Source organism: Marmota flaviventris, chromosome 10 (genome assembly GCF_047511675.1).
Source record: "Marmota flaviventris isolate mMarFla1 chromosome 10, mMarFla1.hap1, whole genome shotgun sequence".
Lineage (NCBI taxonomy): Eukaryota > Metazoa > Chordata > Mammalia > Rodentia > Sciuridae > Marmota > Marmota flaviventris.
In genome coordinates, this window is record NC_092507.1 from 15,121,139 (window position 1) to 15,139,569 (window position 18,431).

Consider the following 18,431-nt stretch of genomic DNA (forward strand, 5'->3'; position numbering starts at 1 on the left):
TTATTTCTTCTGCTCTTCAGAAGGATAGTTAATTATAAAAGCAACTGGCAATGTGTTTTTCAAGCCTAATCTTAAATACTAAAATTAGGTTAAGCTTAAGTATTAACATCATGCAACTTATTTTTAACACAAAAGAACATAAAGATTCTAAATATGAACAACATAGCATAGCTGATACACAAGATATTCTTTTTTTAATTTTTATTTTAATTAGGTATATGACAGCAAAATGCATTTTGATTCATAGTACACACAAGATATTCTTATTCCCTTTGTTTATTTGATAACAGGAATCAAACCCAGAGATTCATAGATGCTAGGTGTACTCTACCACTAAGCCACACCCCCAACCCAAATAATCTTATTTCCGACAACTATGTAATACCTGTTTGATGACTCCTCTATTCAATTCTCTTTTTAGGGCTTGTTTAAGGAGGTAGCCCCTTCTCTCCAGCTCCAGAGAAGGATACTTATGGATGATATATTTTCGAATAGCAACCACTGATGCACCACTCTTCTGGAAGCATGCCTAGAAAACAGATTTATGAAACCACATACATTACTTTAAACTAGTTATTTTTATTAGAGAACTTGACACACACTTTCAAAATAAGTTGTTTTGGAAGTGAACTTGATAACAGATGGTAAGTAAGGTAGGGAAGAATGAACAGATAATTTCAGTTCATAATGTCTGTGGAGAAATACATAATTATTACATATTTTTGCAACAATTTTAATTTGTTCAGAAACACATGAACAATAGTCTGTATATTAATAAATACTCTATTTTAATTGTGTTTTGCATTGAGAAGATAGATCTTTAGTATTAAAATGAGGAAAGTTGGTGATGCACGCCTGTAATCCCAGCCGCTCCGGAGGCTAAGGCAGGAGGATTGCGAGTTCAGAGCCAGCCTCAGCAATTTGGTAAGGGGCTAAGCAACCCAGATCCTGTCTCTAATATAATACAAAAATAGGCCTAGGGATGTGGCTCAGTGGTTGAGTGCCCCTGAGTTCAATCCCTGGTAATGCGCCCCCTCCCCGGCAAAATGAAGAAAGTCAAATATTTTTATTACTTATAGGAAAACATGTCTTGCCAATTTTTAGGAATGAGTTTTGGCACATCAGAACCAATATACCTTTGCAGGCATTCTATGAATGCCAGCAGAAAAAAGCACACCAAAAAAGCCACAACCCCAGCCTTAACCTAATGCTCTTAATTTAAAATTTTAGTCCCTTCTTCTTCTTCTTTTTTTAAATATTTTGTTTATTTAGTTGTAGTTGGACACAATACCTTTAATTTATTTTTATGTGGTGCTGAGGATTGAACCCAGGGCTTCGCACATGCTAGGCAAGCCCTCTAACCGGCGAACCACAACCCCAGCCCTAGTCCCCTTCTTCATGCTTGAAATAACTGCTCCTTCAAAACCAGGCTGAGTGGTCATGAAATAAATTCCCGAGGAGAGGCTACACAAAGAATAAAGACCTTACTACAGTCAAGCTCTCTAAACCAAGGAAGCTTCTCCCTCTTTTTCTGTAAGACAGGATCTCTCTAGCCCAGGGTGGCCTCAAACTCAGTCCTGGGCTTGAGTGATCCTCCTGCTTCAGCCTCTGGAGTAGGTGCAAGTACAGGATAACACCACTGTCTGGCTTCAAGAAAGTTTTCTTGGGCTGGGGATGTGGCTCAAGCAGTAGCACGCTCGACTGGCATGCGTGTGGCCCGGGTTCGATCCTCAGCACCATATACAAACAAAGATGTTGTGTCTGTCGAAAACTAAAAAAAAAAAAAAAAAAATTAAAAAATCCCCCCTCTCTCTCTCTAAAAAAAAAAAAGAAAGAAAAAGAAAAAAGCAATGACTGTTGTGTCTTATTAAAAAAAAGAAAAGAAAGAAAGTTTTCTTAAGGAGGTAAGAGTCTAAAAAACCTTAAGGAAAGAAGAAAGAGGTCTGAGGATCTCCTTTCTCAGTTCATTCTCAGATGATAACCTGACTGCTCCTTCCTATGTACACCACCCTTGGTTAAAATGATCTGAATCCCTCTTTCCCCAATCCTTACCCATATTCTAGCAACATGGTCCCTGAAATGAGGTTTTGTTTTTAACTTCTCTTACGGAGGAGTTAAAACACGGTCTGTTTTTAACTCCTCTTATGGTTTGATCATGTGAAATAATACAAAATTATACAAAGATTTACACAATACAGCATCAGATAAAAAAATATCATTAAAATATTAAAAATAAGCTAAAGAAAGGCAATGGTTATAGGCAAAGTCATAAGCTAGGTAAGGAGGATAATTTCTGCAATATTTTGTAATGTTTAGGTAATGAAACAAAATGTAGGCTTATAAGAGGGTATCTTAGTTCAGATGTGAAAGATAACTGCTATGAATATCTGACTTGCAATATGTATTTTTAATAATGTTTGGCTGGGGATGTGGATCAGTGGTAGAGCACTTTGCCTAACATGCACAGAGCCTTGGGTTTGAGCCCCAGTACCACACACACATAAACAGAATTATTTCCTTAGTTACAATCAGATTTTATGAGGGAAAGGACCTGAGCTATGTCTATGCTTGACTCAGAGAAGATAATCCTTACATGTTTGTTGAATGAATTAACATTTTCAGCCATCAAATAAAAACTCTACTTAATAATCTGAGTAAAAAAAAAAAACTTCTAAAGTTTAAAATTACTTGTTACAATAAATATGAATTTTTAAAAAGAACATCACTCACCAAATGAGATTATACTAAAAAACTTGATCTTCAACATGGCTTTTTAATTATTCCTTTAGGAAGCAAAACAATGTATGGATAGAGTATGCCATTTTCAAATAAGCAAAAGATGAATAGGATAAATCCAAGATAATTGTTTTAAATAAAAACTTGCCTTAATGGCCTCAGTCAGAATTGCATCCATCTTGGGGCGTGGGGAGGAAGCCATTGGTGTTTGTTTCTGGGCCCTGGCTAGCTGGCTAGCAGAAAGGGTAGCCCAGGAAGGTATCGTTTTTTTCACTTTCTTCTCCTTTTCTTTAGACTGATCTTTCTCACTTTAAAACAAAACAACAACAACAACAACAAATGTTATTATGCAAGACAAGCTCTTCATAAAGATACAGTTGGCACTTTGCATCTGTGGGTTTCACATTTTTGAGTTCTGTACCCAAGGACTGAAAATATTTGAAAAAAAAAAATCCCATCTGTACTGAACACATACAAATATTTTCCTTGTCATTATTCCCTAAACAATACAGAACAGTGGTTTACAAAACTTTTACATTGTATTATGTATTATAAATAATCTTAGAGATGATTTCAAGTATATAGAAGGAGGTACCTAAATTACATGCAAGTACTATGCCATTTTCATTAAGGGACATGAACATTTCAGGATTTTGGTTATCTGTAGAATCCCTGAAAACAATCCTCCTTGGATACAGATGGACAACCATAAAGTCAGAAAAGGGAAAAGACTAGAGAGGTATAAAAAGAAATGTTTTCACTTTTTTATGCACCAAGTTAATATGTACAATAAGGAAAAATTTACAAAATATTACTTTTTTAATAACACTGGGTGCTATAAATGAACTAAAAAGATGTTTTCTCTTAGGTGCAAAAGAGGAGTCCAATAAGTTATCACTGGTATAAAAGGACCAGTACATTAAAATACATATATACACATATATATATAAATTTAAAAATGTATACCAGTTTCCACTACAATACATACGTGTCATATGACAGAAAGAACGCAAACTCAGAAAGCAGAAGACTAGGTTGGAGTTTTAGCTAGAACACTCTGTAGAATTAGCTATATGATCTTAGCAGGTGATAGATGGCTCAGTCACCTCAGCTATGAAATAGTAACACATTCAAGGTATTGTAAGAATTAGAGATTATGTTTATCAAAACAATTTGAGGCAAGTGCATTATGTAAATTTTATTCTAAATAATAACAACAGTATTTCATTCACATTTAAAAATACAGGATAGCTGCTGAGCATTCCATAGACCTTACTTATAAACATGAAAACAGAATAAAGAATTCCCTCAGGATTATACCACACCTAGAAAGTACAGTTATTACTATTTTATTTAAAAAGTAATCTCTAACCGTCCTGGCCACCTACTGAAAGAATAATACCAGTTATCCTGCAAAAAACGAAAACAACAATAAAATTAAAAAACAATTGCTACTATCTCCTATAGATACAAATCATCAATTGCAAATTTTGCTTTCAAATATTTAACATCACCGCCAATTGAAAATGTCATTAACTGTGATTGGGCAAAGGGGAAGAAGGAAGGAAAGGGGGCCTGGGGGCAGGAAAGATACATGTATGACAGCACACATGGTGCAGTGCTACATCATCGTGTACAACCTCACCTGCAACCAGAGAAATGAAAAGTTGTACTGCAATTATGTACAATGTATTTTGATACATTCTGCAATTATGTACAATGTATTTTGATACATTCTGCTATCATATATACCTAATTAGAATAAATAAATAAAAAGAAAATGTCACCAAGCATACAGTTTTAGATCACTCTAGCAATGGTTTGACAGATGTTTACTATAATAGAAGCACAGGAAACAATACATTCCTGGCAGTGAAGTAGGAATTAAACAATTAAATATCTTCCAGGTCAGATTTTACACCTATGTTTCATTCTTTATTGAGATTTTGACAATGCTTAAAGTATCAGAAATTCCCACAGTGAATTCTAAAAATAAAAACACCACAAAGCCAAAAGTAAAGACAGCTGGATTACTCTAACTGTTCTAACTACTATATACTCTAATAAGCCATATAACTACCTAATAAAACTATTTCAAATAATTCTAAAAAGTAAGTCCCAAAAGCAAACACCTAGCAAAAACCAATGTTGTAATACTTCTGATCGGCAGTCCTTTTATGTAATCTCCAATTGTAAGTAAAAATAACATGTAACTCCTTACTCCTTTTTGGTTTCCTCAGAAGACTTGTTTTCTTCCTTCTCTTCATTCTCAGGTTCCCCTTTGGGTTGTTCTGTCTCACTAGATGTAGCAGGTGGAGTTTCATTCTCTTGTTCTTCTACAGTGGAGACAGATTCCTCTGAACTTACATCTGGTTCTAAAAAAAAAAAAAAATCAGATACACTGGAGTTAAGGCAATAAAAGAATAAATTAAACAGACCAGTCAAATGTTCCAGTTAGCAGATGAATTCTAAAATACGAAGAAATAATTCTGAGTAGAATTTTCTTTTTCTCCCACCACCACGGTGCTGAGGACTGAACCTAGGGCCTCACCTTTACCACTGAGCTACACCTCCAGCCCTCTCTCATTCTGTCACTAGGACTATCTGTTCAAGTATTTATCCAGACAATTATGTAAGAAAAGGCCAGGAAATTACACATATACCTAAATCTTTTGATTATTCTGCAATATCAATGATACCCATAATTAAGAAACTTAGTCTTTTTTAATTTAACAGGCAAATCTTAGAGAATTGAAAATATGTCTTTTCCAGGTGGAATGAGGAGAACGAGTAGAAATACAAAGGGCTGGAGACAATGAGATCTGTTGTTTGTGTCTGTTCTTCACAGCATGTTTCTTTCAGCAGCTACCATAAAACAGAACTGCAGGCACGCTTATACAGGGACTTCAAAGAACTCAAGTGGCAAAAATCAGGCAAAGAATAAAAGTATATGCTTGAAGAGTTTGAGCATTTAAATTATGTGAACTAATTACCAGAATAATGATGAAAACTATTTGTGGCCTTCACATTAAGAGAATAGAAGAATACCATTTCTTTCTTACAACCAAACTGCAAAATCATAATTGTAAAAGAATTCAGTTTCTCAACAAATTAAAATTCTAAACCACAAATTTCACACTAGTTAGTTATTAACTGCAATTCCTGTCCCAGGCTTCCATAGACTAATCTAGTCCAAACTCTTCACTTATGGGGCTTGGGCAAAACTGAAGATTTTTAGGTTAAGATACAACTAGATTCAAGTTCAGTCTTTTTTTTAAAATTGCAAATAAAAAGCTTAATTTCGGAAACTGAATCCATCATTTATAAATACACCAAAGCATAGTCCACTTGGATTTAGATGAAGCATAGGTACAGTATTTCACAAAACAACAACTTCCTAAGAGGTCATGGCAGATGAGCAATTTTGTTTCATCCACAATATCAAGTTCACTCTTTAGAACTTTCCAGCTCAATAATCTTAGGGCAACTTCTTTAACATCTCTGAGTCTCAGTATCCTTACCTCACAGTTATGAGGATTTTGTAAATGCTTCAGGGTGAATCATTAGGTCAAGACTTGTACTGAGTGAATGATTCTTGTCCTACTTTGGTCTACAATGTTCCCACAACTCTTTCCTATATATCTAGGATCACAAAGTATAAGGGTAGACCTTCATTATAACAATGGTATCACGGGAGATACAGATAATAACTGTATTTAAGTTCTCCACAGTAAGATATACTATTTTTTGACATTATCTCGAACTGCTCCCTCACCTCAACAATTTAACCTAAGGTAAAGAACTTTCTATAAGTTAAGCATGTTTCTTTACATATTGCCTTATTCTAAAAAAGATGAAATGCTAAGAACCATTTACTGGGTTTTCCTGTAATAGTTTAATTTTACATTATTTTCTGCATGTTTGAGACTCTGAGTTCAATCCCCAGCACCAAAACAAAACAAAACAAGGCATCTCTCTTTTGGGTTTCATTTTTATTGTACTTTGTGGATAATACTGTTATTGTTTTTAATAAACTGAAGCTTTATAGCAGCCCTAAACTGAGTAAGTCTACTGATGTCATTTCTTCCAGCATCATATGCTTTTAAACTTAAAAAAAAAAGTATTATATCTGTTACAGTGATCTGTGATCTTTGATGCTACTACTGTAATCATTTTGCCTGTCACAAAACATGTACATAAAAGACAGTCAATTTAACTGATAAATGTGTGTTCTAACTACTCTCCTGAAACAATTGTTTCTGTCTTTCTCTCCCACCTCAGGGCTCCCTATTCCTGGAGACACGATATTGAAATTAGGTACTCAATATCCCTATAATGACCACTAAGTGTTCGAGTGAAAAGAAGAAGTGCATATCTCTCCTTTTAAGGCAAAACCAAGAAATGATTAAGCTTACTAGGTATGCATATTGCAAGCTCAAAGAGACTAAAAGCTAAGACTTCCATGACAAATAGTAGCCAAGTTTTCTAGCCCTGGGTTCGATCCTTAGCACCACATAAAAATAAATGAATGCAAAGGAAAAATTCTTGAAGGAAATTAAAATTGCTATCCCAGTGAACATATGCATGCTAAGAAAGCAAAACAGCCTCCTTGCTCACAGATCAAGGAGTAATTTCAACCTTCAAGTCTTATTATTTAAGAAATACATTTTGTAAGGCCACAGCTGCCATGGATAATGATTTCTCTGATGGATCTGGGTGGAGTAAATTGAAAAACTTCTGGAAAAGATTCACCATTTTAGATGCCAGTAAAAACATCTGTGATTCATGGGAGGAAGCAAAAATATCAACAGTTTGAGAGAAGTTGATTTCAACCCTCATGGATGACTTTGCAGGGTTCAAAATATCAGTGGAAGAAGTAACTACAGAAGTGGTAGAAACAGCAGAGAATTAAAATCACAAAGGGAGTCTAAAGATGTGGGTGAACTGCTGCAAACTTATGAAAAAAATTGGATGAGGAATGGCTTCTTGAGGTATTACTATCTACTCCAGGTGAAGATGCTGCAAATTTGTTAAAATGACAACAAAAGATTTAGAATGTTACATTAACTTAATTGACAGGGCTGGGGTTATGGCTCAGTGGTAGAATGCTCACCTAGTATGCATGAGGCACTGGGTTCCTCAGCACCACATAAATATAAAATAAAGATATTGTGTCCACCTAAAACTAAAAAACAAATATTAATTAAATATTTTTAAAAAAATATTAATTGATAAAACAGCAGGGTTTGAGAGGACTGACTCCTATTTTGAAAAAAGCTCTATTCAAAATGAAAATGCTGCTGGACGCAGTGGCACACGCCTGTAATCCCAGTGGCTCAGGAGGCTGAGGGAGGAGGATGGTGAGTTCAAAGCCAGCCTCAGCAACTTGGCGAGACCCTAAGCAACTTGGCAAAACCCTGTCTCTAAGTAAAGTCTTTTAAAAAAAAAAGGGGCTTGCGGTGGGGGCTGGAATTGTGGCTCAGAGGTAGAATACTTGCCTGGCATGTGTGATGCCCTGGGTTCAATCCTCAGCCCAGCATATAAATAGATAAATAAAACAAAAAAGATCAAATGACGGGGCTGGGGATGTGGCTCAAGCAGTAACGCACTCGCCTGGCATGTGCGGGGCACTGGGTTCGATCCTTGGCACCACATAAAAATAAAGATGTTGTGTCCACTGAAAACTGAAAAAAAAATGATCAAATGACAACTAAAAAAAATATATTAAAAATTAAAAAATGCTGGGAAGCTGGGTGTGGTGGCGCATACCTGTAATCCCAGCAGCTCGAGAGGCTGAGGCAGGAGGATCGCAAGCCAGCCTCAGCAAAAGTGAGGCACTAAGCAACTCAGTGAGACCCTGTCTCTAAGTAAAAATACAAAATAGGGCTGCGGTGGTGGCTTGGTGGTTGAGTGGCCCTGAGTTCAATCCCCGGTACCCCTCCCCACACACAAAAAAAAGGTATTGGGGGTGCTGGGGATATGGCTCAGTGGTTAACCGCCCAGTGAGGATGGGGTGGGAGGAGGTTAGTGATATAGCTCAGTTGGTAGAGTGCTTGCTTTGCATGCACAAGGCCCTGGGTTCAATCCCAAGCGCCACAAAAAATAAGTAAATATGTAAAAAATAGATACATAAATAAAATGCTATCAGCATTGAATGCTACAGAAAAACTTTTCTATGAAAGAAAATCAATTAATTAATTTGGCAAATTTCACTGTTATCTTATTATAAGAAATTGCCATATTCACTCCAACCTTCAGCAACCACCAGTCAGTGGTCATCAACACTTCACTCTCCAGCAGCAAAAAAAGATTACAAGTCCCTGAACATTCACATGATTGTAAGCATTCTGAGCAGTACTATTTTATTTAAAAATACTTAATAGATTATTGGACATAATTCTGACACACACTTAATAGAATACAGCATAGTATAAATGTAATTTTTATATGTACTAGGAACTCCCCAAAAGTGTATGACTGTTTTATCATGTTCACTATATGGAGGCTGTCATGAACTAAACTGCAACACCTCTGAGGTATGCTTATAATTGTTTAAGAATTACTGCTTAAGGGGCTGGGGTTGTGGCTCAGCGATAGAGTGCCTGCCTAGCATGTGCAAGGCCCTGGTTCGATCTTTAGCACCACATAAAAATAAATAAATAAAATAAAGGTACTGTATCCAACTAATTTATAAAATTTAAAATGAGTAATCTGTAATTATTTCTATTTAACAAAAAAGTTGACAGAGAAAAAATTTAACAAATATAGAACTTAGGAAGTAACAATTATTTTACACATTTTTAGCTGACTCTTCTAATATCTTACATATCTAAATCCTCTACCATGGATCCTGAAAACTGATATATTACTAGTGATTTAGTAGCTTATCCTAGAGCTGGGCAGATAACCAATCCTGAACTCATGTGCACCCATTACTTTCTTAATGTTCCAATTCCCATATTACCTAACTGTATCAGGCCAGGGTGCCCAAATTACTTGTGCTATACTTGTGCTCCTGAGGATTCTGAGACAAAATCCAGGCTCTTACTTCCCTTAAGGCCTTATGATTTCTGGATAAATTTTTCTCTTATCCCTACTGTATCAAGGGATAAATGCAATAATGATGCATATCTTTTCTCTTTTAATCTGGGCTGATCAGTAAATATATATTTCTAACAGTCTGACAAGAGAAGCACAGTGTGCTCATCTCTGGTAAACTAGAGATAAAAGGAGAAAGGGAAAAAAAAAGGAAAAGAATAAGCAAAGAAAGAAGTCACAAGAACGAGGAAAAAAAAGGAAAAGGCAAAACAGTGGCTAACACCTACAATTCCAGCCACTTGGGAGGCTGAGGCAGGAGGACTGCCAAATCTGAAGTCAGTTTCACCAACTCAGACCTTTCTCAAAATAAAAAAATAAAAGGACTGGGATATAGCTCAATTGTGGAGTACCTCTAGATTCAATCCATAGTACTGCAAAAACAAAGGCAGGGAAAAGAAGAGGAGGTGGTTAATGACGCCATAAAAGAACACTAGTACTCCAGGCTGATGGATTTACATTTCTATCCATTCATTAGGCTCCCACCTCTGACTGGCCAATCTCTTCTCCACAAATACCAGTTAAACACAATGTTTTGATCATCCACTTACTTCCCTTAAGGCCTTATGATTTCTGGATAAATTTTTCTCTGTCCATCCTGAAAGCCCCAAGTCTTTCATGACTCCACAGAGTCTTATCTCCATGACACTGCATATCCAGACTGCAGCTCTTTAACTGATCCTATTCTCCCTGTTTTTCTGTTTTTAATTCCAAGAACATCAGTTTCACCCTCCAAAAATCTTTAGAGACAAAAATCTTTAGGTAAAATCTTACCCACATGGTCTGGAAGTCACATACAAATAGCTACAGCTTCCCTCTTTGAATGTTCCCCCAAAACACTTAAGCCACAAAAAAGAACAACTAAGTTCAAAGGGATTAATGGATTATTCCAATTTGGAGTAAAGTTTTTTGTCTTTTTAGGTTGTACCACTGCTTTGTTTTACCTGGCTTTTCTTCCTCGCCTTCAGCAAGCTTGCTTTTGGGCGGAGTTTCCCGGGTAGAATTCACAGCTCGACGAATCGGCATGGTGCTATCTTCTACCTTCTAGGAAAAGAGATGGCCATAATCAAATATGTATAAAAATATTCTCTTTTCTTTCTCAAGGGGCCTAACTAGACGTCAAAAGATGTAGGATAATTCTTCAAGTCGACTCCAGGATCTGATGCAAATCATTACCAAGCAAAGTTTTTTTGAACTGACATGATTTTTAAGAAAAAGTCTTCAAAATATTTTATTTTAGACAGAACTTCAAATGTAAATAATTATATTGATTTGGAATACATTTTGAAGCTTAGAGGTTTTCTCAGGAATTTTAGGGAAAGGGGAAGATGAAAAGAACTTTTTTATCTATTTGATCTTTTCAGATTCACAACCTAGTCTCCCCAAAATAGGAGAAGGAACATGTACCAAGAAGAACCCAGCAAGGCCTGAAGTCAGGGATTGATCCAAGAGTGAGCTTCAAGAATGCGTCAGCCCCTACCTCACCTAACTTGTCCGCGTGGATCAGCTGAGCTCCTACTATAAGTGGGAGTGCCTTAGGATGGACGAGTTCACCTTGAGACGTATCAGTCGCCATTTAAAATAATTTCTAGGCCCGAGTACAGGTTACACTCTGAAGCCTCTGCTGTTAACCACAAGGATTTTTCCTAACGGTTTCAGTGTGGTGAAGAGTCAACCTAAAGCACAGAAGAGACCTGGTGTGAAGATTAACAAAAACAAAACTAAACTAAAACATCTAAATTTAATATACATCCAAAGAGGGAGAAAAAACTATAAACTTATAGTTAAGTGACAGATGACTTAGTTATTATTAAAAAAGATAAAACCACAGTCAAAATATAGACTATGTAAAGCAGCAACTAAGACGAATGCATGAGCCACAGCAGCTGTTGCACCTTCTGCATGAATAAAGGCAACAAGGACAAGAAAGCTCATAAGGAAACTAACCCCATGCCTTCCTAATACCATCAGGCATTTAGAAAGAAAGAATAAGGAGACGAAGAAATGGTTTATTCAAATGTGGAGTCATGGATCAGTTAACTGAAGAGTAGGCTTTTGTTATTATTCTCAAGGGTCAGAAAAATTAACTGTATTGTTAACTCTATCTCCATTAAAGAACTATTTTTTTTCTTTATTAAGCGAAAATACAAGGGCAAAAAATACCAAGCAACGTGACATTCTAAGACCCTTCTCTAAAACCAAAGAAGTAAATTTAGACTATGACCTAAGGATTTACAAAAGTATGCTTCTAAGACCTTATTTGATACATTTTTTTAAATATTTATTTTTTAGTTTTAGGTGGACACAATATCTTTATTTCTTATTTTTATGTGATGTTGAGGATCGAACCCAGCACCCCGCGCATACCAGGCGAGTGCGCTACCGCTTGAGCCACATCCCCAGCCCCTGATACATTTTTTTAAAAATATTTTTTTAGTTGTAGACAGACAAAATACCTTAATTTTATTATTTATTTATATGTGGTGCTGAGAATCGAACCCAGTGCCTCACATATGCTAGAAAAGCGCTCTACCACTGAGCCACAACCCCAGCCCTTGATACATTTTTTAATGTAAGCAAATGAGTACAGAAGAACATAATTATTCACAGATTTATCTTATCATTAACACCTCCCCCTCCTCAAAAATCTCATCTGGGGACTTGATATTTTATAATAAAACTTCTCAATAAGAAAATGGTCATGTAATGTAGATCTCTGAGCTCATGAACCATTAACAAAAAGTTGAGGAATGATAAACTAGACATTCAACTTCTACTTTTAAGCACCAATCCTGTCAACTTGTCAGGTAATAATTTCAAGCTAAGACAAACTAGGATAAAGTAAACAAACAAACAAACAAAAAAACCCAAATTCAGAACAGTTTCATGTTCATAGGGAAAATCTTTATGGGAACATAGAGAGCAATAATATATTTGCGATACTGATATAGTATACTGATATACTGTATCAACTGATATAGTTGATATAGTTGCAAGGAAGGGCAACTGAAAAAAATTGAAGAGAAATTAATGCATTAAAATTTACTATCAACAGTGAATTACGAATAGCCACAAATATTTAAAATTAACTGTTTCAAAAACTACATACAATGCTTATGTTGCAATTCACTTTACAAAATGCTCAAAATACAAACATGAAAATTATTGTTTTCTTCTTATCTGTGAAAAGAAGGCCAGGATGGCTTAAGGGCAGTATTCAGGTATGTGAAAATTAAAAATCTATTGAGATGATTTCAATACATAAACCTGCTTATTCACCCAACTAGCATTTTCATAGTAATGTATTTTCCTTGATAATAACAATAAAACTAGGCAAATCTGATATTTTTATATGCAAACACTACAAATAACAATGGGGTTATCCTTGGTAAAGTGATATTGCTAATGAATTTTTCTTTCTTAACCCACAATAACACCAGCTGGGGTAGAAAATGCTACCACAAAGTCAATAGCAACCTTCAGGAATCCCCATTCATTGATATTAAACACACACACACACACACACACACACACACACACACTTTTTCTTTGTAAACAAAATACTGAAAAAAATGCAAAAACCTCTCCAAATTACTCAAAATTAAAACAAACAGCCGGATCAGGTGGAGTATAACAGGAATCCTAACTACTTGGGAGGCCGAGACAGGATGATTACAAGTTTGAGGCCGGCCTGGGCAACTTGGTAAGAATGTCTCAAAATCAAATTTAAGCTCTGGGATGTAGCTCAGTGGTAGAGCACTTATCCAGCATGTGTAAGGCCCTGGGTTCAATCCCAGGTATCCCAAAAAAGTGAAAAAAATTAAAACAAGTGTTAAAAAGGAATGGGGGGACACAGCAATGTGATAAACCAGATCCTGACAACCTCCTGCTTAAAACCTTCAAAATCACCCACTGACTCCACTAATCTCACCTTCTATTGCACTACCCATCACTCTACTTTCTTAACTCCAAAGACACAGATCTTCTTTTAGCCCTTGCAATGTGCTCTGCTCATTCCCCACTTCAGGATATTTGTATTTACTTTTCTCCTTAAACAACTCTTTCTTGGACCTCTCAATCAGGTCTCTGCTCAATATTACTCCCTTAGAAAGGCCTCTCATCTTTCTTATTCTTCAGGTTTCTTTAAAGCATTTAACACTACCTTAATATATATTTACTTGTTATTAAGTCTCTCCTAATGAATATAAGCCCTAAAAGGACTAGGACTTTAATCCACTACTGTCTACAACAGCATCCAAAATACAATAAATGCTTCATAAATATTTATTGGAAAAAAAAAAAAAAAACACCTGATGGTACTTACTACTGTATTTAGCATATGTGAAGAACACTTAACCTAGTTATTTGGGATAAATATTAAGATATGTAGGGCTGGGGAGGTAGCTCAGTGGTAGAGCAACTGCCCTGAGTTTGATCCCCTACAAAACAAAAGCTGAGCTTGGTGACACAGGCCTGTATCCCAGTGACTTGGGAGAGGCATAGGATCATAAATTCAAGGCGAGCCTCAGCAACTTAGTGAGACCCTAGCAACTTAGTGAAACCTGTTTCAAAATAAAAATAAGAAGGACTAGGAATGTAGTTCAGCAGTAAAGTCCCTTGTGTTCACACTAAAATAAAAATTTTAAATGAAAATAAAATAAAATAAAGTCCTAAATAAATTTTACCATAAAAAATAAATAAATAAAATGTTTGCCTCAGCTCTGAACTCCCTTACTAATGTCATGGAACACAAAAACTTCAGTCTGTAATACTTTCTATACAACAGATGAATTAATGATTATTTGATAAATTCACTGTTCATTACAAAGAGAATTATATGGATAATTAATTGACTCTGCCTCAACCTCACCATGTACCTCATAACTAAACATTTTTTACAGCACTTCTGAATCATCAGACTTTTAAAAAAGCTGCCATGCTTGCTCCCTGGCAGGGATCTTATCTAGTTGGTTCACTGCTGTATACTCAGTGCCCAAGAACATACCAGGCACAGACTATGCGCTCAACAAATATTTGTAAAAGGCTGAATAACTGAAACTTAAATATGCTTTTCACCAGAGTTCTTATATATGCCCCAAACAAATAATCCATATTTACCTGTGGTTTATGTGATTCTCACTGTTTTGTTTTATGAGTTTAATGTTAGATTAACAATACAAAGATTTGCTTTTGTCAAAGGAAATGCCTAAATTAAGTTGTAATGCAGGCAATAAAGAACTTGCAGAAATAAAAACTTCAAAATTTCAGTTGTATTCCCTCCATATTAAGGAAAAGCAAGCAGGACGCATGCCTGTAATCCCGACGGGAGAGCCAGGAGAACTGCGAGTTCAAAGCCAGCCTCAGCAATGGCAAGGTGCTTAACAACTCAGAGACCCTGTTTCAAATTAAATACAAAACAGGGCTGGGGATGTGACTCAGTGGCCGAGTGCCCCTGAGTTCAACCTCCAGTACCGCACCCCCCCCCCCCCCAAAAAAAGAACCAAAGAAAAAGAAACAGAAAAACTAGTAGGTATTTAACAAGGTATTTTAACAATATGCATTTCAGGGAAAATACTATTGTTTCTTAATTTGCCAGAAAGTATATGTATTACTCTATGAAGTCTAACATCACTAATTATGTACTTCAAACTGTTCCCGATCCAAAGTCTTTCACTACACTCAAATATAATGAGTCCTGTAAAATGTGAATCCCTGTACTTTGGCTGACAATTTTTTTCACTTTCATATTAAAGTAATTTCATGTCTGTGAACCTTGGGCATAGATGCCAAAGACACTATGTGGTCCCTCCTCTCCAGATAATCAATCGAAATAGGTAGAGTTAAGATTTTCATCTATGTATGAATTCTGTATACTTCCTCAACCAACTTCCAGTCCTCAACTTCCAAGTAAACTTAAAAAATAAAAACTCAAAAAACTCTTTAAAATGTCACATCTACTTTGAAACAAATTACACTTTTGAAAGGAGCAGTAAAATTCTTAAAAGCTAGTAGTTTTATGCCTATGCCAGATTAAACAAATCCAAAATACCTTCCAAAATAACACCAGTCACGTCTAACTTCACTATTAAGTCAAGACAATTGCTCAAAAGGTCCGGGTGCATTTCTAAGCCGTATTTGTTAGTGGCCTCTAGCTTGTCAATGCAATGAAAAGTCAGGAAGTACAAGAACCAACCAAGGGAGAATTTACATGCGGAAGGGCTAGTACAGCCCACCAGTCCTCTCTGGCTGTGCAGGAGAGAATTTTCTGTCTCAAAAAGGTTAGGTGACTGTCCCCGGCCACAGAAGAGTGGTCAACTCAGATCCAGCGCTCTCACTTCACCACTCCTGCCTCCACCTCGTTACACACACTCAGACTGGCGATGCTATCTTTTGACAGCCTATGGAAGCACTGCTCTGATTGAAACCACACCGCCTAAGGTGCGGGGGCTCCAAGTTCTAGGTGAGGGGAAAACGGAAGCGCAAGGCCGCCATAGCAGGGAAGCCGACAGCAGACAGCGCGCCCACGAAAAGCGGAGGGACGCGAACAAGAACAGCCGAGACAAAGAGGCGAGGCAGCAAGCGGCAGCGCTATAGGGCCACGGTGGCGGACACGCGACAGCTGGGAGAGAATCGGGCGAAGAGGGCAGGGGCGCTCGGGGCAGCGGAAGCCGACCGCCGAGGCTCGGAGCGGTGACAGCCGCGGGCTCCGCTCGGCAAGGACGTGGCGATGCCCGTCCTGGCCACGCGAGAGGCAGCGGAGCGCGGACCTCGCTTCCGCACACTCACCGCTGGGAGCTCCGTAATGGCGGCGGCGGCGGGGGCGGAGAACCCGGGGGGCGGGCCCGCCGCAGCCAGTCACCGCCGCCGGCATCTTTCGAACCGGCTCCGAAGACCGCTGAGGGAATGGGGTGAGGGGAGGGCGCGGCGGCCGACAGGCCTCGCGGCCTAGGAGCATGCGCGAGACGGTAGCCAATCCGGGCGCGGCTGCGCGCGCCGGCGCAGGCGCGCTGGGACGCAGGGGGGGTGCCCGGCCTGGGAGACACTGCCCCTCCTCCCCCAAGTCCAAACAAAACAAGGGCGGGAGCGCGCGCGCTGGAGGGCCCCGGAGGAGGCGTCCGCAAGAGGGGCAGGGGGCTAGGTCGCAGGGGGGAGGGGAGAGGGCGGAGCGGCCGCGAAAGGCAGACAAAAGGCGCCTCCTCCCGAGACCCGAGCGCCCCGCCCCCTCCACTTGGGGAGCGGCATCGGCGCCCCGGGCAGGCGGCCTCCGCCACTCGCCTTCGGGGCCCCGCGATCCCGCGCTCACTCCCCGCCCGCCTGTCCGGTCTTGCGTTACCTCTGCGCTCCCTGTTCCTGGCGCCCGCGTCCCGTACGGCCTCTCGGCGCCTCTCCCGCTGCCGCTGGTCGCCTCCGCCGCCGCTGTCCTCCAGGCCCAGCCGCCGAGCTCTGCTGCCCCGCCCCCCTACTCGCGGCCCCGCGCGCGCGCCCCCGCCCTGCCCCGCCCCCCCGCGCGCGCGGAAGGAGCGCGCGGGACTTGCGTACCCGGCCGGGTGCGAGAGGGCGCTTGGCCACTGGGGCGCGGGCGGATCGGCGCGTTGGTGCACGTGGTAGGGCTCCGGGGCGGCACTGGTTTCCCTGTTTATCCTTTCTCTGCTCCAGCTCAGACTCTGGGCCTCCCTGGGTTTCCGCTAGGCGGTGCGTCTGCCTTTAGAGGAGCTAACACTTCCCACTTTTCACTTGGGACGCTGCCTTCAAAGACCGTGATGGATTTGGGGAAAACAGTTGCAGAGAATACAATGCCTCAGTTTTGTCCCAGAAAGTCTCAAGAAAGTATAGTGTAGTGACTTGGGACCAAGGGCTGAAAAGTTGCTTTTCTCATCTATGAGACGGTCCCTAATCCGCGCACGTGGGCGTGGGGCTTTCCCTACCCAAAAAAGAAACCCAGCGATCCGAAGACAGGGAATGCCTTCGAATGGCATATTTATGTTGGTTTCAACATATTTTAGCAATTTAAATCCTTATTACTGTAATAGAAAAAGGCGTAAATCTTCAAAACCAGTTTGGAAAGACTTCATGCTTAAAGATTTCATTTCCCCTGATGTATTTTGGGGGGACAGGGAATGGCTGCAGGTAATGAATATAGGAAATAGTGAACTGGCATTCCCCAAGCGCACAGCAGTTGATGAACACTCATATGCGTGCGCCAGACTTTCTAAAGGTTTTTTATAAAACTAAACGCTAGCCAGGCTCCCCTGGCCCTGCCATGAGCATTATAACCTTCGTATCAGTTTCACAGCCATAGCCAATCACTACTCCATCAGTTCAAATTTAACCACCACCACCAAGGATTCTTTTCTAGGTGAAGATTGTCACTGATGTCCTGATGGCATTACCCATTCTCCCTTACTCCGTTGTCATACTGAAGTTGTTAAGAAGGAATATGGAGCCAGGAGCGGTTGTACATGCCTGTAATCCCAAACGGCTTGGGAGATTGAGGTTCAAAGCCAGCCTCAGCAATTTAGGGAGGCCCTAAACCCTGTCTCTAAATTTTAAACAATTATTACAAAAAGAGGTTTGGGGAAGCGTCTCAGCGGTTAAGTGCC

At 39.1% G+C, this 18,431-nt stretch overlaps 1 protein-coding gene across 8 annotated transcripts in view; it reads right to left on the bottom strand.

The window, feature by feature from the left end:
• The window catches only part of Hp1bp3 (heterochromatin protein 1 binding protein 3), a 38,925-nt gene extending 21,641 nt beyond the window's left edge, over positions 1-17,284 (bottom strand). For 2 of the 8 annotated variants that reach the window (XM_027937125.2, XM_034636201.2), the window contains exons 1-6: positions 17,165-17,284; positions 11,312-11,507; positions 10,776-10,875; positions 4,958-5,111; positions 2,885-3,044; positions 386-529 (exon numbers count right to left, since the gene is read on the bottom strand). In XM_027937125.2, the coding sequence (XP_027792926.1) occupies positions 386-529; positions 2,885-3,044; positions 4,958-5,111; positions 10,776-10,875; positions 11,312-11,407 (654 nt within the window). In that variant the 5' untranslated portion in view covers positions 11,408-11,507; positions 17,165-17,284. Of the gene's footprint in view, positions 1-385; positions 530-2,884; positions 3,045-4,957; positions 5,112-10,775; positions 10,876-11,311; positions 11,508-14,949; positions 15,221-16,617; positions 16,698-17,164 lie in introns of those variants that run through there. The other 6 variants (XM_071617433.1, XM_027937126.2, XM_071617432.1 and 3 more) reach the window with 6 other exon arrangements.
• Positions 17,285-18,431: the final 1,147 nt, after the last annotated feature.